The 21,280-nt window shown below is 37.7% G+C and overlaps 1 protein-coding gene across 1 annotated transcript in view; it reads right to left on the bottom strand.

The window, feature by feature from the left end:
• Nucleotides 1-17,268, bottom strand: part of LOC128746013 (zinc transporter ZIP1-like) — a 43,590-nt gene extending 26,322 nt beyond the window's left edge. Inside the window, exons 1-2 of the mRNA XM_053843068.1 lie at nucleotides 17,227-17,268; nucleotides 12,535-13,690 (exon numbers count right to left, since the gene is read on the bottom strand). Coding sequence (XP_053699043.1) covers nucleotides 12,535-13,690; nucleotides 17,227-17,268 — 1,198 coding nt within the window. The remainder of the gene's footprint in view (nucleotides 1-12,534; nucleotides 13,691-17,226) is intronic.
• Between the last annotated feature and the right edge of the window lie 4,012 nt (nucleotides 17,269-21,280).

Here is a 21,280-nt window from a genome sequence, read left to right as displayed (position 1 = left end):
CAGTTCTGCATCTGAACTGCAATCTGAAATAGCTTCGCAGTCTGTTCCTGTCAATTTAGTCGACTTAAGCACATTTCATATAACGGACATGTATTTCGCACATAATACAAAAGGCTCAAGTCGATGCAGGGCCCTATTCTCGTAGTCACCTCATCTCAACTCACTTCTCTCACGCGCTTTAATCTCACAGTCACCTCACCTTACCGGCCCCATTTGATTTGTACAGTCACCCAGGTGTGCGGAGTTACCTAGGTGACTCTGAGAATCGCAAATTGTGCTCTCACCCAAAAAATTTAGGTGAGGTGACTGTGAGAATAGGGCCCGCAATCTAGACAGATTTGAAAGCGGCGTTCGATCGTATAGATCATGGCATACTACTAAGGAAATTTTCACGACTTAGTTCATACCTGCGTGGCAGAAGTCTGTGTGTAAATCTCAATTCCTGCCATTCGTCACAATTTACAAACAACTCTGGTGTGCCCCAAGGCAGTAATATGAGGCCTTTACTATTTACATTGTTCTTTAATGACATAACCTTATTCCTGTGTGTAGGTGTAAACCTTGTAGGCGGCGTTGACCAGCGTAATGCCGCAGTAGTTAGTCTAGCAGTTAGGTAGCAGTCTAGCCGGTCGCCCTTTTTGTCGATGGGACTAGTATATGCCGATGATCTGAAACTGTATCTTGTTGTAAGATCTATCGATGATTGTCACCGATTGCAAGAGCTGTTGAATATATTTATGAGCTGGTGCCGTAGAAACTGATTACTCATTAGCATCGCTAAATGTCATGTTATGACGTTTCACTGTTCAGTGAACCCTGTAATCTTCCGCTATCAAATTGACGACCAAGAACTCACGAGAGTAGACCAAGTTACTGAACTTAGTGTTCTGCTATATACCAAACTCTCTTTCAATCTACATCATACGGATCGGATAACTGAAGCAACACGTCAACTCGACTTTATCTCCAAAATCACTCGGGATTTTAATGACCCGCACTGCCTGAAGACATTGTATTGCTCGTTGGTACGGCCACTACTTGAATATACTAGCGTCGTTTGGTGCCCTCAACAGCTTGTGTGGATTTGGCGAATCGAACACGTGCAGAAAAAGTTTGTTCGGTTTGCATTACGAGACCTGCCTTGGCGAGACCCAGTGAACTTGCCCCCGTACCCTGACTGCTGTCGCCTTCTCGGGCTTGAAACTCTTGAGCGACGCAGAAAATTTGAACAAGCAATGCTCATTGCTAAAGTTATGGAAGGTGAGATTGACTATATATATTGGCACAGCTGAATTTCCGTGCCTTGCAGCGTCCGCTCCGATCAACTACTACAACAGAGTTTTCATCGCACGACGTTTGGTTATAATGAACCGTTAGCCTGCTGCAGTCGTACTTTTTGTAATGTGGAGGACCTATTTGACTTCGGCATGCCGTCACATAGGTTTTTACGAAAGTTACTATTGTGTAGATTGTTGTGAATTGACCACAAATAATTTATGTAGACTTATAAGCAGATAAATTTTCTACATATAAACAATAAACAATATTGTTAAATTGTCATAAAAAGGTTTTCATGACAAAAATATTCCAAAGTCTAGCTACACAGAATGAAAAAATGAATCTCACATTCGACGTAAACTGAAGCGCATATAAATGAATGAATACGTAACAAAAATCACTTATATTTTGCCATTAAATTAAACGTAAATAGCCTAAACCGTTTTTAAAGACATATTTAGACATCAAACCAAATGATAATAAATAAGGGAGAGTAGTCAACAGTGAGACAACAGGAACAGTGAGTCAACGGGAATAGCTACGTCATAAAAAATTCAAGATCCATGATATTTTCATGCAAAGTCAAGCTTGTGAACCTACATTGCATAATGTAGTTTGAGAAAAATTTGTTGATTTTTTAACATATTTTTCAACAAAAATTAGTTTTGGGGGGGTCAAAGTAAATTTTGTTGCAATCATTTTCAAGTGATTTTCAACAACAAAATACATATTAAATTAAAATTAAAATTACTGCATGGCATCACATACTAATAAGAGTAAATATTTGAAAAAATATGACAATCGAAGTGTTTGCCAACTCCGCTAGTTCACTATTTTTCATAAAACATTCCTATTGGCACCGGTGAGACACAGAGTCGTGGGTGACACTGAGACATAGCTTTTGCCATGCAATTTTTTTAAATTTTTTTTGTGTTCAATTGCAAATCAATCCATAGGAATTGACTGTATATGAGTTCTGAAGTGTAAGTTAAAAGTCTGCTGCTCCTAATCAGATGATAAATTTCATACGAAATGCATCACCTGATTGAGATAAATGCCGACAGTAGTTGAGGTGGCTCATCAAACTTTGATAGCTCACTGATACGACATGGCATAAATTAAAAGAGGACACACCACAGTAGATCAAAATAATGGTCGCGGTGGTAAGTCCCCAACACGGGAAAAAAAGTTAAAAGTCAGATGTCCAGGACAATCATACCGTCATCCGGGACGAGATTGTGCCCAAAAGCATATGTTTTTGTTCTTTAGCTCAGTATACACACAATTTAGATGCCGAGGTCATCTGCAAAGACTAAGAGTTGGTTACTCTTACTGAAGATCGTTCCCCTCGTTTCGATGCCCGCTCGCCGGATCACACCTTTAATAGCGATATTGAATAACATACAGGACAGTCCATCCCCTTGCCATAACCCTCTGCGCGATTCGAAAGGGCTTGAAAGTGTCCCCGAAACGCGCACGTTCTCGAGTAGCTTTGATCAGCCGCGTCAGTTTGTCCGGAAAACCGTACTCGTGCATTATCTGCCATAGCTGTTCGCGTTCAACGGTATCGTATGCTGCACTGAAATCCACGAAAATATGATGCGTGGGCACGTGGTACTCTCGATAATTCTGAAGGATTTGTCGGAGAGTAAAAATTTGATCCGTAGTAGCCCGCCTGATAGTGCCTTACGAAATCTCTTACTATTGGGGATAGACGACGCAACAAAATCTGGGAGAGCACCTTGTAGGCGGCGTTGACCAGCGTAATGCCGCGGTAGTTAGTCTAGCAGTTAGGTAGCAGTCTAGCCGGTCGCCCTTTTTGTAGATGGGACAGACTACGCTTTCCACCCACTCCTCCGGTAGTTTCTCTTCTTCCCAAATCCTTGAAATCAGCCAGTGAAGTGCCGTTACTAGCGGTTCTTGGCCATTTTTGAAAAGTTCTGCCGGGAGTCGGTCCTTTCCGGCGGCTCTATTATTCTTCAGCAGACCGATTTCTTGTCGGATATCTTCGAAATCGGGAGCCGGTACGCTGTTGTCGTTTGTAGGTACTCCGAGGTTAACTTCCATTGCGTCTCCTGCTGCTATATCGCCGTTGAGGTGTTCATCGAAGAACTGCTTCCACCTGTCGACCATCTCGCGCTCGTTTGTGATTAGATCCCCTCCCTCGTCCCTACACATGTCAGGATTTGGTGTGTGGGCCTTGCGAGTTTGGTTCACCTTCTCGTAAAACTTGCGGGTATCATTAGCCCGGAATAGTCGTTCAAGCTCCTCACGATCTCTGTCCTCCTTCTGGCGCTTTTTCCTCCTCAGGATCGTGGACAACTCATTCCTCGCTCGTCGATACTTGGCCAAATTCTCTCTCGTGGATATGCTCAGATAGCTTTTCCAATCTCTTTTTTTTCCTCTCTATCGCTTCTTGGTGATATGATTTGCGATATTTCATTTATGTACATGTTAAAGAACGTAAATTTACTGGATTTTTCGAATCACAGATAATCTTATTAAAAGAAGAAACAAGAATACCTATAGTATTGAAAAAAATGTTTCAGCAGTTTTCCGGAAGACAACCCCGTTGGCATATCTACAATATCGAGCAGTATTCAATGGCTACACAACGTACACAATTTCTTATAAGATAAGTGTATTGAAGCACCACTTTAGTTAACCCTAGAGCGGTCGCGCTAGTGTACTGAGTACACGCGTTTTCGAAAAACGCGAAAAAATCATCGAAATTTTAATCAAATCACACCAGGTTTTGGTTGTATTCGAAGATCTACTCTTCCTCTTTCTAATGATGCCAAAATATAGAAAAAAGAAACAAAAAAAGTGGTCGAAAGATGCTTGTAAAAATGGTGTGTCCGCGCGCGTGTACTCAGTACACCAGCGCGACCACTAACGTAACTTTTTTGAAATGAAAAAAGTTACGCAAGCGGTCGCGTCGTGTACTGAGTACACGGCGGGTAATAACTCAAGTTTGTGAATAGATAGAAGGATGCGACTTTCGACAAAGTTGCTTATCTAGTTAAGACACATCCCGTGATATACAACAAAATTCGGAACTGATTCGCTAGATGGCGCTAATAATGAAGCAATTAAATTCATTTAAGAATATTTTAAAACCGTAATGAGCTAAAAGGTTACTATTTACTACAAAGTTGTTTGTAAAGCCAAGACGCATTTGGTAACGAACTCTGAAGTTTGGAACTAGTCCGCTAGATGGAGTATACGGTGAAATTTAATTCATTTGGCGATATTTCCGAACCATGACGAGATAGAAGGTTGATGTTTTCGACAAAGTTGTTTATCATGTCAATATGCTTCCGATGAAGGTAAATTAAATTCGGAATGAAGTAGTAGTAGGTGGAGATGATGAGAAAATCAAATTATTTTCGGAATATTGCGGAACCATGATGGCATAGAACACTGCTGTTCGCTACAAAGTGGTTTCTGTAGTCAAAACACGTTAGATAACGTATCGTTGTCCTTTTCATCATCGATTGCGTTGTCAATTCCAGTCAATCAACAGCTATTTTTATGGTTTCCTGAAAGAAGCAATTGATACGTATTGCTTCAACTTTTATCAAAAGACAAGATGAAGAGCACAGACTGATCAAAATGCTTTTGACGAAGCAATTTCGTCGTCTACATCGTCTATATAGAAATATCACCAGAACAAGATTCCTGGAAACCCGTGCTGCGTTTCCATCACATTCTTAAAAAAATATTTTAGAGTGTTTGAGTCCCTATTCTTCCCAGGGTCGCTAATAGGTTTATTCGAAAACCTGGCAAACACGAATAAATGTCAAAATCTGGCGATCAATTTGACCGATGGGGAGGACTTTTTCGGGAAACGTCTTGCCAGTTTTGATCAACGCCGGTACAAAATGTTGTCTGAAATTAGGAGCGATGACTCCTTTGCAGAACGGAGAAACAAAAATCTGGCAAAAATCTGGGACTTTACCAAATATCTGGAAGATTTAGAACTTTGTCTGGCATGCAATAAAAAATCTGGTAAAATCTAGATTTATCAGCAAAGCAAAACCATGCATGGATATAAACGTCCTTCAGAACTTGACCCTTCTTTATCGATAGATATCGCTGCCGGTTATTAGAGTACAGGAAAATCACTGGGCTAGTGCAAAGATCCTATTAACTCTGAAGCGGCACCGCCCAGTCGAGACTCGAACATACGACGAGTGGCTTGTTGGGCCAGCAACGTATCCCGGAGTTAACTTGGCAGACAGGCATAATGGCAACGTTGATGCTTGCAATTATTAACGTGTGCGTGATGATAAAACCAAAGCTATTTGTTTTGCTAACGCGACAACACGACTGAAGTGCACTCTCTTGATACTCATTTGCAAAACAGCTTGCTTTTTTCATTGGGCTCGAATTCTTTACTCTTTCCTTGTATTACGTGTGTGTTATTTCCTGTATGATATAAGTGACCGTAATAAGAATATTATAGAATTGTTAGGAATCTAATGTACATTTTTCATTCTCATTATCATAGCAGGAAATAAAACAAACAAATGCTCGTTTTGTATTGTTTTATGGTAAGTGTCAACATAATTCTAACATTCTAATGTTTAAAGCATTACCTCAACATACCATAGCAAGCTTCCCTAATAACATACTCATTATAAAACTGTACAACTAATTGTTATACAACTAATGTGAGTCATTGATAAATTGATTTAAATAAAAGTATCGTAAGTGTGCTACTTGGGTAAGTTGAATAAGTATCATGTATCCCTAGGTGATATGTGCATTATTCAGTTTGTCAACATTGTCGATGATTCACAAACTCTGTTTTGGGAAAATCGTCAAAAGAATACTATTTACAAACATTTTGGTGTTCTTTTCCAGACCAGATAAGCCATTTTACCGTTTATTCGACATAAGCTGAGATATCGCAAAAAGAAATATGATTTTACCAACTGCGACATCTAGCGGGACAGTTCTGAATTTGACCGATCATTTTCAAATTCGTCTTGTCTAGACACACAACTTTGTCAAAAACCGCCACTTTCTATCGTATCATGGTCATGAGATATCATCATAAGATTATAATTTGACCACGCGCGCCACCTACTGAGACAGTTTCAAACTTTGTTATGAATTTCCAAATGTGTCTTGTTCGAACAAATAACTTTGTAGAACACAATAACAGTCTATCTCGTCACGACTCTGAGATATTCCAAAAAAAACTCAATATGGTCGTTATAAGCGCCATCTACCGTATCAGTTCCGAATTTTTTTTATCCGCAGTCAGATTGATCTCGTCCAGATAAACAACTTTGCCAAAGACAGCAATCGTCTATCTCTTCTCAGTCCCGAGATATTAGAGATTCTAGTATCGAGATTCTAGAATCATTTGTTTTGGTCGCCATTTGCGCCATCTAGCGGATCAGTTTTCAAACTTTATTGTTCGTTTCCAGATGCGTCTTAAATTGATAAACAACTTTGTCGAAAACCGCAACCTTCTATTTCATGTCAGTCCTGAGATATAGGCAGTATTATTCGCCGTGTACTCAGTACACGACGCGACCGCTTATGTAACTTTTTTTAACGCGACCGCTCTAAGGTTAAGACTTGCTTTCCTTTTCTGCAGTACTTTCGTTGGATTCAAACACTTGTATTAACTTCCATCGTTTGAGGACATTTACTTTGGGATTTATTTCAACTCGAACATTGCGCCGGTTATTTTAGTTGATTTTAAACAACCTTGATAACGCCTATTTGCATTACAGAAAAGGAAGCAAAGTCAGATGAATCTAATCTTAGTGATCATCAGGATCAGACAATATCGAATATGATATGAACTAAAAAATAAAAACTACGCAAAGCTAGAGGAACGAACAGGGCACTGGGGATGCGGAAAAACGAAATGAAATTCTGTCAAAATGTTATAACATAAAGGTTATTGGAGAAGACACGGCATATATTACCAATAACGAATAAATAAAACAAAAACTGAGAGTTGAACTGTCAGCAAATACTTGAATAACGTTTTTTTACCAAAAACCGACAATGGCAAAGTTAACAAATAAAATTATTGAAATTGTCAAAACTGTGAAAAATGAAGCAGTGTTGCAGCAACGAAATAAGTAGCGTTACAAGTTATTCCAGCTAACCAATATCATCAACTTTTAAACTTGAAAATGCCATAAACTTCGAAAATGAACGATCATGATATACAAATGATTTTATGTTTTACAAATTATAGCAAGTATCACTTTGCAACGTTTCATAAAATTATCGATTTCATTTAGATTTTCAAACTTTCAAATTAATTTTCAAACGCCCTGCAAACTGCAAACAATTGTATGCTCTCTAAAAATAGAAAATAACACACAAAACCAGAGTGACGTATTCATGCGGAAGGTAATCTTCAGCCAAGTAAACAAGGGAGATAATACTTAATTACTCTAAATTAAGTGTTCCCGTTCTACTTATCATAGTGCAAACGTGTTTATCATCTTTAAAAAAATCCAGCTTTTTTCACCAAAGAAACAAGCTAAAAGCTTGGAGAGACATTTGTTTGTTTAATTGTGTCCTTAGGTTTTGAAATTTGTTTCTACGGTCTGAAGAGTAAATCGAGTAGACATATTGATAATAGCAGAATTTTTAATATATGAAACTATAAAAGTTTTGGGTCGTGATATTTTTGAAAACCTTGTATGACGAAATTTCGTAACTATAATAACTATTGAAAACTGTTATGTCCAAAAATGATTTATGTTGCAAAATTTGATAAATAGTCAACGTATTTTTATCAAACTACATCAAATGATGCAGGTTCAAAAACTTCAATTTCCAGGAAATTATCATGAATCCTGAATGCTTCATAGCCAAGCGTTTACTGGTTGACTTACTCTTCCGGCTGTCTCACTGTTGAGTGTTGACAACTCTCCCCTGCCACAAAAATAGATAGAACGGGATTCAATTAGAGGTAAACCCCAGAATATTTTTACGCAACTTTGTTCCACAGATATTTGACGATAAGTTTGATCTCAGTATTTGCAGAATGACTTTATGTTTACAAAGCTGCTATACAATAAAACACTGGGTTCAGCATGGCCCGTGTTATGAAGAAGTTCGTTCCTTTGTTTACTAATCAACTCGCCAGAACTGGAAAATACGTTCCAAGGTAAATTTTATGATTTGCAAATCCGTAATCGACCCGGACCTCATTTCATTAGACTACTATATGACCCAGCCTGGCTATAATTATAGCAAGTCTACCTGTTCTGACCCGTACCTGGCGATCAACATACGGTTCTTACCTGGACCCGAACCAAGACCAGACGTTTTTCAACCAGGTATCCGGTTCGAACGCAAATGATAATATTCCATTTGCAGAAGTATAATTAGTTCGTTTAAATATATCGTTTGGATGCACGCTTATTTCACTTCAAAAAGATGCATTCCTAAAGGTTATATCCTTTGGAAATAGGACAATTCATTTTGACAATAGTGGCGCTTCCAGTGGTCGTAGTAAAAAATTTTGCAATCATTTTCGACAACAAAACGTATCATTACTCTAACGGGTGGCAACTACAATTTTGGAATTTATTTCTCAAGCTGTCAAAAAAAGACAAAGATATTTGAAGAAGATCTAATTTACTGAAATTAAAAATTCATTGTTCATTGTTGGAAAAAATACCGAATTAATCCACCTAGCGATGTGACCTAGCCTTTCTACTGCAACAATAATTATTTTGTATTTCTCAGAAGCATCTATAATTGAGTTGACTATATTTTTAAATATCTGTTCCTTATTCTTCAAAATCCTTATTGAACAATAAAATTCATAAGAACGTACTGTGTGCAATATTTTCTCTCCTAGCGTGCGTAAATATTTGTAAGGGTCATTTAATTTACTTTACCAACACATTGTTTCATTTTATTAAAAAATTTGTTTGAAATTTGAATAAATTTATATGGGAAAATACCTTTATTAGCATTTTCAATCTTATACACCACTATACCTATATGCTTAAATCAACCGCTTTTCTTCGCTTTTCTGCTTTTTTGGTCCGATCGTGAATAACAGCTAAAGATGAAAATGACAAATGAAATGAAAATCTCACTTATCTTGAAATATATTTCAATGCAAATTGCAAAATTATACACTCATACACACATACATATACACATACACACACATACATACATACGCACATACATCATACATACGTTGAATAAAATCAACCCTTAATTGATATATTTTAGTTTTACACGTTTTGAGTGGTTAAATATTCTTAAATGATAATGTGCTTAAATGTTTATGTTTGAATGTCTTTTGATTAAATCGTCCGATTTTCAATAACTTGGTTTTGTTTGAATGATGTGAACGGTAATTTTCAAATAGTAATGGATTCTAGGATGTGTGTTATTTAAATATATTACAAAAATAGGTTTTAAATGCAGTAGAAAGGCGAGGTCACACCGCTAGGATTAATTCGGATTTTTACTAATCAATCAAATGGTTTTTGTAGGCATTTTTTTCTATGGTGAATTGAGACCCCTCCCCTCTTTAGGAGGGGAATTATGACCCCTCTCCCTTTTAAGAGGGGGCTTCCATACAAATGAAATACAAATTTCTTCATAACTCGAGAACCAATGAAGCAAATGGAACAAAATTTGACATGTGGGTGTTTTTGGAGACAAGATTTTTTTCTTTGGTGAATTGAGACCCCTCCCACTTTAGGAAGGGGTGGCTCCTATACAAATGAAATACAAATTTCCTCATAACTCGAAATCTAATTAAGCAAATGGAACCATATTTGGCATGTGGGTTTTTTTGAAGGCATGAATTTTTCCTATGATGAATTAGGACCCCTTACCTTTTTAGGAGGGGGGCTCCCATACAAATGAAATACAAATTTCCTCATAACTCGAGAACTAATCAAGCAAATGGACTAATCTCAAGTTTTTAGTCTTGACCTTGGAATGAGGTCATACATATATTAATATTTTTTTGAAACGATGGTTCTACAATTGATGAAGGGACGGTAGGGGAAAGAAATGGAAAATTTTTTTGGTGAAGGAGGAGGGGGAAGAGCGGAAAGGAAAGGGGGGGGGGGGGTGTTGGTAGCTATGCTTGACAAGTAGTCATTTTGACTCCTACCTTTTGTCCAATGCTGGAAGGTGCATGAGTCGAATCAAGCTGTAATCTTGATTCAATCAAGCAAATGGAACCAAATTTGGCATGTGGGGGGTTTTGGAGGCAGGAATTGTTTTAATGATTGTTTAAGACCCCTCGCCCCTGTGGTAGGGGGATAAGGACTCTCATACAAATAAAGCAGAAATTTTTGCGTAACTCAAAAACTAAAACTCGAGAAATTTTAGACTCTTTCATAAAACATTAGTCAATAACAAGACCACCAAAAACTATCAATAGTAACATTAGATAATTCAACGCGAGACGGCCACAGGCCGCGAGTGTTGCCGGCGACCTGCCGTCGGAAGCGCCGGCCACTGCGGAGGGCAGCCCCGTAGAGATCACCTCTATCTCTATCTATCCTTTATTTATTTTCCTAGATCTACTGACCTCTATTACTTTCCTTCAGTTGGGTCACCCCTGCGAAATGGTACTTTCTACGAAAGGATTTTCCGTGAAATGGTACATCCCGCGTAAGGTTTTTCGTGAAATGGTATTCTGCGAAACTCTATATCTATATGGTCAACCTAGAATGTTCCGCAAAATGGTATTCGGCGAAATGGTTTGTAATGATGGCGAATATTTAAACGCTATGCGCTTTATTTTATCAGGCTAAGCAATGGGGTAGTTGTTTTCTACTTTACTGTGAGGGAAATTTGTATATTAAAACACCCATGAACTCCCCAAAAACTTGCAAAACTCGAGATTGTGACAAAGGTCACCCGAGATTCACAATTCAGAATATCGTCATGTTATTGCTTTGTTGTTTAGATGACATAAGTTAACCCATTATGTCCTAGCGTATGATATATCATACCCCGTCTTCAAAACCAGTTTACTGCTGAATTTCAATAGCTAGCATTGTTAATATATCACTACAAGAGAGATACGACATTAATCTGATGTGTGAGTGAAATGATCTGTCAGTTTTTGTCATTTCATCTATATTTTCAGCAGTGCAAAGTTGAAAAAATGGCGAAAAGAACTTTGTCTCCAAAACGCATTAAAAAATCTACATTTTGTGACGAAACATTACCTGAAATGTAAAATGGTATTTTATATGTAAAGTCTATCACAAAATTCGATAAGAAATATGTAAACAACTTTGTAATTTGTTTGTTTGAAACTGAGCGTATGAAATATAAAACCTGCGATATTTTGCCCTTGAACCCATTCCAAATGACGATTTTGAGTTTCCCGACACATTCGAGCCATAATATAATGGATTACACAGATTCACTTCATTTGGTCCAAATTTAGGCATACCCGGGTCGTAATGGGTTAATATATAATATAAGTTTTGGTCTTAAAGGAGCAAAATTTTACTATTACTTTTGCAAATTTACCAATCAAGTCAGCCAAAATAAATTTTGATTTAAAGTCATTTGATTTGCATAACGCAATCTGATTTTATTTTTATCTTTCGCTGCTGCTCATGCTCCTGGAAGTACTACCGATGCTCGAATGCTATATATACTAATTCAACTGTTTAAACTAATCTTAAATTTCAATTCCACAATTGCCGGTCCTTCGTACTAAATCAAGTTCTTACATCTTTCTCCTTTTTATTATTGAATAATAATTATATCAATCATTATATTCTGATAAATTAGATCTAAGAAATTAATACATGTTGTAAGTTATCTTAAATGACAATAGTTACTTTAACAGTCGAAGTATCTTTGCACATGGAGTTATGTAAGAAGCGAGAATTTGTTCTATTACGATTGACATGCATTACATTACCCACGAGTTACAAGTCGAAGCATGTTTTTGTGGTTGCAAGGATGCTCATTTATTGTTGTAACAATTAATTCAGTAATTTTATCTGAGAATCACCTAAAAACGGAATCTATCAGGGTACACAGCTCTTCTGGTTATAATTCAACCGCGATGAATTTCTCACAGAATATGAAATAGGTACGGAAAACAATCGAATACTCATACTGTTGCACAAATTCCCCAGAAATATGTATGTTTCGTTTTGAGCTTCAATATCAGTTTAGATTTTGTTAGATTTATTATTCATCTTTGGTTGTTAGCTTAAAGATATACATAGTAATTTGAGCAGTACTCTTGTTACTTACTTAGAAACATGATTCCAAACATAAAGAAGAATCCAATTAATACTGACAGATACTGCAACAAACCGGAACGATCTTTAGAGAGCACCTCGAAGAAAATTACATATAACAACGTTCCTGAGGCGAGACCCTGAAGAATGACTGAGATGACTTGCATGTCGTCCGCGTTAGTCCCGTTACTAAGAAAGATTCCAATTCCAATGCCCAAAGGACTAACGACAGAATAGATAAAAATGTATCCGATAGCCAGCCAAAAGGAGGTACGTGCAACGATCAATTCCACGCCAACACAGAAAGCAATAACAAACTTATGCGCGGCCACGGCACCGAACATATACCATACAGTAGAGGCAGAACCTTCTAGGCCCACGGCCAGTCCTTCGAACAACTCGTGAACTGACAGTGCCAGCACGATTAGCAGGCCACGAATAGAAGACACCAACTTCCCATCGTCGTTAGTGGGTGGCAGATGATGATGAACATGGTGGTCATGAGGATGCTGGCTGTTTTCAACGCTCATACTCGTGTCACGCTTGCTCGTATTGCTGTCTCGTTTCTGATTTTCTAAGTCATTCGATATTAGATCTGAAGTTGAAATACTTCCCTGGCGAATTTCGCTATTTTTCTTTCTTGTTATTATGCTTTCTCGTGCGTGAGTTCCTCGCATAATAGCGCCACTTGCGACCTCCAGTTCATTTAACTTAGCCTCTTGCATTTTTCGTTCGTACCTATGCAAATATACGTGCACCAATTCCTCGACTAGATATATAATGAAGAAACCTGAGCACATCAAAAATTCTCCGAGACTGAATCTTAACTCAGGAATGTAGCCAGCATGTGTAAGATCTAGAATGGTTTCATTAATCTCCGGTAGCAGATGCTGAAAAGTAGTACACAAAAGTGCCCCTCCGCCGAAAGACAACAATATCGACACCACGAGGCTTGCTTTGGTATCCGCCGCACTGTCGGTCCATTTGAACCACTGAGCCAATTTAAATGGTATTACACCGCATACCATGCTCACCCCGAACAGGACGACCATGGCAGTTGATTTGGCGAAAACAATCGATTCGTTCTCTTCGTCATCATGGTCATCCTCTGCCTTTACGATCCTAAGTAAATCCATCGTGCTATTCAACTCCATTTCAAGGCACTTGTTCTACACAAAACTCCAAGGAAAAACGGGTTATTGAAGAACTTCCCGATGAACACCCGACACTGTCGCTATAAGTTCGTGGCTCATCAAAGATCAATTACTGCTGGATTCAAATCGCTTTAATAGTATGAAGGTAAAATATGCACTAAAACCACATAACACTTTAACCGGTAAACCGATCAGTTTCCGCTTGAATGTAAATACCGACTAACCAGAGCAACTAAAGACTCAATCGTCTTATAAGCAGGTAGAGAATAACATACGGAGCGTACTTTTGTCCGGTGATATTTCCTCTCTGGCTTTTCCCAAGCAACTACCTACAACTGCAGGTAGGCAGACATCAGGTACCGTGGATGGTTGATGAATTAGCGACTTGAAGACAAACTGCATGTGACGGGCACCATAGCCAGTGGTTGTGTTGGTTGACCGACCGGTTTGGTTCTCACAGCTGTTCAATTGTGGTGGTAATGTGAGCAGCGCTGGATACTCGAAAACAAATCGTTTGGCTTGCCTAATCCATCCAACGTCAAGCTAGTGGAGCACGCACAGAATGTCAGTCGGTCGTCGTTTCCGTTGCTAATAATTCCCGCTTCTTAGCCAGTCGATCACTTTATATTGATACAAACATTCACCTGGGCTAAGTGACGCGCGTACATTAGATCATGATCTGAATATTCAGCCAGATATTTATCGCCGTACGTGTGCAGACTGTGCAATTGTCGGCGAGCCTACCGTTTGATATTCACTGATACGAAACCATGCACTGCCATCAATATTACAGGTGGTTAAAGAAAGGTCAATACCATCCGCAGTGCCGGTTTTAATAGAGCAGTGCATTCAAAACGAGTGCGCACACCTATAGGTTGTGAAAAAACTGAAAGTCAAAAGTGCAAATTTTCGATTTACATAGTGTTGCAATATTTAAAGATAAAAAAATACAATAAGTCTGACTATACCAAGATATCCAGCACGAATTAGAATTTTTATCCTAATGTCCTATTTCATTTTGAATTTAAATTATCGATTTTCAACAGTAACTGGACACTATAAATTCTTGTTAAAATCTGTTAAGAGTTAAATATAAATGCTAATACTTAGTAGACGAACTAAGTAGAAACAATTTAAATCGTTCATATGTATGAATCAGCCTATGATACAAATATTGTGGTATATTTTATCTTATGGAACGTACCCCTGCGAGGTAGAATGTAGATCTACAAACTTGTCGTTGCATTCGAATCTCTGCTAGAGTCTATAGCATCGCAAATTGCGATTCTTCATGCACATTCAACTTCATGCACATCATTGCAATCGTTTTTAGGCCCACTAGCAGCCGAGAGTGGAATCTGTCCAATGTATTCTGTAAACGGAATGTTGCAGTAAATATTTGCTCTTTTTTACCACCAAGCAAAGCAGACTTTCAAAACAATTTAGACAAGCATATAAACTTGAAACTTCTACAATATAATGGATGTTATGAAATTTACATCTCAAAACATGCAGTTTTATGTAAAACCAAAACAAATGTCGAAGTTGTTCAGGGAATACCTCCAATGACCGTCAGACGATTTTGCAAATAGAACTGTACATTCACATTTATCTTCTATGGAAATGTAGACACCAGCGACAGAAAAGGCCCTAAAGGTGGTATTCACACGTAAATAATGCAAAACTCCCTTTGTCGATCTTGACATGCTCCGTTCTCGATAAGAACTACCGACTTTTTATTTGTTATGAGCTGACGGGAGGTTAGTACGCCCCTGCATGAGGATTCCATTGAATGTTTATTTCATTTAGAGCGTCTAGACTTTTAACTGGATACAGTACTCGAATCTTAACCAGTCTCGACAAGTCTTAACAATGTTTGTGGGTTAGCCGTGGTACACAAATTACGTAAGGCCCAAAATTCCAGTACTTTGACCCCCTCAATACCCTATGTAACAATGTAATCGCTTGGCATAACCCCCCATTAAATCACGCAACATTAACAAAATTCAATAAAAATCACATAAACGGTAATTTTTTTTAAATTTTAAACGAGTGACAAAGCTTCCTCATTTCAACAAGACCATTTCGATGTCCTTGCTTGGGAAGTACGCCAGAGAGAGTGACAAAGCCCCCTCGCGTCAACAGATTTCTTACGAACGCGATTAAACCTAGTCCAATCTGATGTCTGTGTTAGGGAAGTGTGCCAGAGAAAATGACACAAGTTCGTTGTTCCAACAGATCGCAAATTCTTTACTGCGAGACGATTAAACCTCGGCGATTGATATCTGTGTTGGAAAAATGTGCTACAACTGTAGTGTTCGGTTATAATACGGCTCTGTATGAATACGCCGTTTCATTAGAAGTGTAGTGAAAAGATGTGCTGTTGATAAAATAGGATTGAATTGGTAAAATCCCTTCAACGTGGGAAACCATGGATAATAAAAACAATCTTTAATTTCAGTAAGGTAGCAGGAAAGTAATAGTTTGTGTTCTTGATTTTGTTAAATTGTTTTCAAATTCACAATCTTTTGAGAATTGAACGTATGCAATGTTACTACTTTGATAAATGTTACATACAACGCATGTAGCATGTATATATGTTGCATATAGCATGTATACATGAAGAATCGAATGATTACAAGCATGGATACATGCCACTATCACTACAAAGAGACTTACGTAGTCCTGCGTCACCTAAATATGCGGTCGTGTCTTGTACTCAACCCCTCTGATTTTTTTAGTCTTGACCTTGAAATACGGTCGTATATATATATTAATATTTTTTGAAACGATGGTTCTACAATTGATGAAGGGACGGTAGGGGAAAGAAATGAAATTTTTTGGTGAAGGAGGGGAAGAGCGGAAAGGAAAGGGGGGGGGGGATATTGGTAGCTACGTTTGACAAGTAATCATTTTGCCTCCTACCTTTTGTCCAATGCTGGAAGGTGCATGAGTCGAACCAAGCTATAATCTGAGATTCTAACCGGATTCGAACCCACAACACCCGCCAGGGCATGTGGTTCGCTGGTACTTGTACCTTTGAACCATAGAGGCGCTGGACAAAAGGAGACTGCAAAATCCACTTATTAAGATAGCGACGCGACCCAATTCAGTGAAGGATCAAATTAACGCAATGTAGTCGATATAGCATGATTATGTTGTTTTTTAACGATTTACCCTATTTTCTTCACACACAAAATTACATCGGTTAGCGTATCTGCGCAATTTTTCCTTGTTTTGCTTATAAATTTGACAGCTGCGCTGCTAGAAATCGGCAATTTAATTCAAAAGTGTTCAGTCAGCTATAGAAAAATTTCCCTTCATTGATTTGCCTCAAAAATTTATTATTTAAGTGTCCGTCTTTCCCGCAGTGTCCGTCTTTACCGCCCTTCCCCTAAACTATAAAATCGTCATCTTGGGCAAGGGAAGCAAATGTGTGCTTGCAGATGTGATTCTGATTGGTTGGAAAATAAAAAATGAAAAGTTTAACTTTTCAATCAATTTGACAGTTTAACAATGAAATAGTATAATGTATAACGGTTACAACTTACAATCATCACACAACTAAATTCCAGGATATTTTTTCTGTCCATTTTTTCTATTGAAGATGAAATTTCATACAGTGTTAACAAAGTTATTGATGTTTGGAATCTTTCATTCAAATGTTACAGTTCCGTTTTCGTTTTCACGAAGTGCTACCCAATATACTAAACAAAGACGTAGTCCTATGTCAAAATCAAATTTTTTCATTGTCTATTTTTCTAATAAAGTCCCATTAATTAACTGCATCATTACGTTACAATCGCCAGTTTTCCATTTAAGTTTTTTTTAAATTTCATATGTGCACATACACCTATTTTAAAAGTTACTCTTGAGTCGTAATAGTCAACTGACCTGTGAGAAAAGAATGATTCTCTTCACTGTAGGCACGTTGAAAGTTTCGTTATAATCGAAGAGAGTCACGCTAGCAAACAAGCATGTGTTTATGAAGCATGTAAGTTGGTTTGATGTATATAGACCAAACCTCGTGTTTCAAAAAATATTGATGTATATATTTTTAAGATCGATTTGCTTAATCCATTGAATTACTCAGTGTGGCCCGAGGGGCTAGACACCGTTCAAAACTATTATTCCATATGGAAATATTTTTTCAACCTTAATACATTGACCTAATACAGCCCGGACTCGATTATCCGGGTGATCATTTTTATTTTCAGTCCGGATAATCGAATCACCCGGATATTCGAATCATCATTTTTGGTACAAATTTTTTTTTGTATGTCAAGTTTTTTGACTTTTAGGTTTCAGAAATGTTTTATTTATTATTGATCTATCTTCCCAAAAGTCAGAAAATTCCTTTCTTACAATTTATTCCACTGATTTTTTTGGTAAAATTTTTTTTGTATGTTATGTTTTTCAATATTTAGGTATAATAAATGTTTTTTTATTGATCAATCTCCCCTAAAGTCATTAAATTCCTCATCTGCAATTTTTTTACCGATGATTACGATGATGATGATAATGATGATGATGATGATTTTTAAGTAAAAAAATTGATTCCATCATCGCAGGATTTATTTTTGGTTTGCTCGCCGATAAAATGGATATAAGAAAGGAATTTTGTAGCTTTAGGGAGGTGAATCAATACTTGTCAAGTTGGAATCATCATGTAGCATGAAAACTATAACATTAAGGTTTAAAATAAATCATTGAAAAAAAAATTTTTTTTTCACCCGGATAATCGAGTCTAAAAACCCAGATAATCGAATCCGCGGTTAATCGAATCCCCGGATAATCGAGTCCGGCCTGTATAACCTAAAGCCCTATAAAGATATACACTTATAGGGCTTTAATAGGACCTAATATATTAATATATTATAATATTATGAAGTGTCTTACCCCTCGGTGTGGCTCATCATAAAGACGAAAGCGTGTTCCGTTACCCAACAAAAATATTATTTGAACAGTAGATTATTCAACCGTTATACAGCCAATATTCAGCAATTATACAGTAAAACACAGATAACAGATTAACAGGCTCGAAGAAAGTAATCAATTTTTGTGTGTAAAATCTGCCGGTGGCGCCCTCCAGAAATAGTTTGCCAAACGCATAAAAAATATGCATGCACCTTTACCAATATTACTTTGTGCTGGCGTTACATAGTAGCGATGGCAGCGACATCAAGTTTTAGTTTGCCACTTACAGCTCGAGGGGTGCTCCATCGTAAGATTACTCGTTGATTACATAAAAACTCTTTACACATTTCTCGTCAATTACCTGGTAGTCTGTTCTCTGTGGTAAAAATGTTTATTGGGTACTCAAGTACAGCTCTCGGGTAAACATTACCCCGCATCTAGCAAACAGACCCGGAAATATCGAGCGTAACGGAAACTTGTTGAAACCGTAATTACGGCAAATATCAATAGCAATAGTTTTATGTGTTGATAAAACAATCCCTCTACTAAATAAACAAAAAACACAACATTTTTTTAACTAGACCGATTTCTTTAACAGTGCTTGATGATTTTACAGTGATTAAAAGTCTCGATAAAAATTTAAAGTGGGAAATATTATTTCAAAAATATCCACCCTTATATATTATAGTACTAGCTGACCCGACAAACTTCGTATTGCCACAAATTAACCTGTGTTGTACATAAATCATGAATCTCGGATGATCTTTGTCACAATCTCGAGTTTTGCAAGCCCCCCAGTGGGCGGCGCTTCCGACGGCGGGTCACCGGCAACACTCGCGACCGTCTCGTCCTGAATGATCTAGTGTTACTATAGATAGTTTTTGTGGTCTTGTATTGACTAATGTTTTATGGAAGAGTCTCGAATTTCTCGAGTTCGATTAGTTTTTGAGTTTCGCAAAAATTTCTGTTTTATTTGTATGAGAGTCCATATCCCCCTACCACAGGGGTGAGAGGTCTCTAACTATCGTAAAATAAATTCAAGACTCCAAAATCTCCCACATGCCAAATTTGGTTCCATTTGCTTGATTAGTTCTCAAGTTATAAGGAAATTTGAATTTCACTTGTATGGGAGCTCCCCTCTTAAAAGGGGAAGGGGTCGTAATTCACCATAGAAAAAATTTCTGCCATCTAAAACTCCCACATGCCAAATTTGGTTCCATTTGATTGATTAGTTCTCGAGATAAGAGGAAATTTGCATTTCATTTGTATGGAAGCCCACCCTCTTAACGGGGAGATGGGTCATAACTCGCTTTCTAAAGAAGAGAGGGGTCTCAATTCACCATAGAAAAAAATCTTGCGTCCAAAACCACTTACATGTCAAATTTGGTTCCGTTTGCTTGATTAGTTCTAGAGTTATGAGGAAATTTGTATTTCGTTTGTATGAGAGCCTCCCCTCTTAAAAAGGTAAGAGGTCCTAATTCATCATAGAAAAAATGGTTGCCTCCAAAAACACCCACATGCCAAATATGGTTCCATTTGCTTGATTAGTTCTCAAATTATGAGGAAATTTGTATTTCATTTGTGTAGAAGCACCTCCTCTTAAAGTTGGGAGGGGCCCTAATTCACCATAGAAAATATTTTTGCCTCCAGAAACCTCCAAATGCCAAATTTGGTTCTATTTGCTTGATTAGTTCTCGAGTTATGAGGAAATTTGAATTTCATTTGTATAGGAGCCCCCCCTCCTAAAGTGGGTAAGGGTCCCAATTCATCATAGAAAAAATTTTTGTCACCAAAAACACCCACGTGCCAAATTTGGTTCCATTTGCTTGATTAGTTCTCGAGTTATGAGGAAATTTGTATTTCATTTGTATAGGAGCCCCCCCCCCCCTAAAGTGAGGAGGGTTCCCAGTTCATCATAGAAAAAATTTTTGTCTCCAAAAACACCCACGTGTCAAATTTGGTTCCATTTGCTTGATTAATTCTCGAGTTATGAGGAAATTTGCATTTCATGTGTATATGAGCCCCCGTTCCTAAAGTGGGGAGGGGTCCCAATTCATCATAGAAAAAAATGTTGTCTCCAAAAACACCCACGTACCAAATTTTGTTCCATTTGCTTGATTCGTTCTCGAGTTATGAGAAAATTTGTATTTCGTTTGTATAGGAGCCCCCCCCCTCTTAAAGTGGGGAGGGTCCTTATTTACCATAGAAAATATTCTTGCCCTCGAAAACTTTCACATGCCAAATTTGGTTCCATTTGCTTGATTAGTTCTCGAATTATGAGGAAATTTGTATTTCATTTGTGTAGAAGCACCCCCTCTTGAAGTTGGGAGGGGTCCTAATTCACCATAGAAAATATTTTTGCCTCCAGAAACCTCCACATGCCAAATTTGGTTCTATTTGCTTGATTAGTTCTCGAGTCATGAGGAAATTTGAATTTTATTTGTAAAGGAGCCCCCCTCCTAAAGTGGGTAGGGGTCCCAATTCATCATAGAAAAAATTTTTGTCTCCAGAAACACCCACGAGCCAAATTTGGTTCCATTTGCTTGATTAGTTCTCGAGTTATGAGAAAATTTGTATTTCGTTTGTATGGGAGCCCCCCCTCTTAGTGTGGGGAGGGGTCCTTATTTACCATAGAAAATATTCTTGCCCTCGAAAACTTTCACATGCCAAATTTTGTTCCATTTGCTT

Source organism: Sabethes cyaneus, chromosome 1 (assembly GCF_943734655.1).
Source record: "Sabethes cyaneus chromosome 1, idSabCyanKW18_F2, whole genome shotgun sequence".
Taxonomy (NCBI): Eukaryota; Metazoa; Arthropoda; class Insecta; order Diptera; family Culicidae; genus Sabethes; species Sabethes cyaneus.
This window is presented reverse-complemented; position numbering and strand designations above follow the sequence as displayed.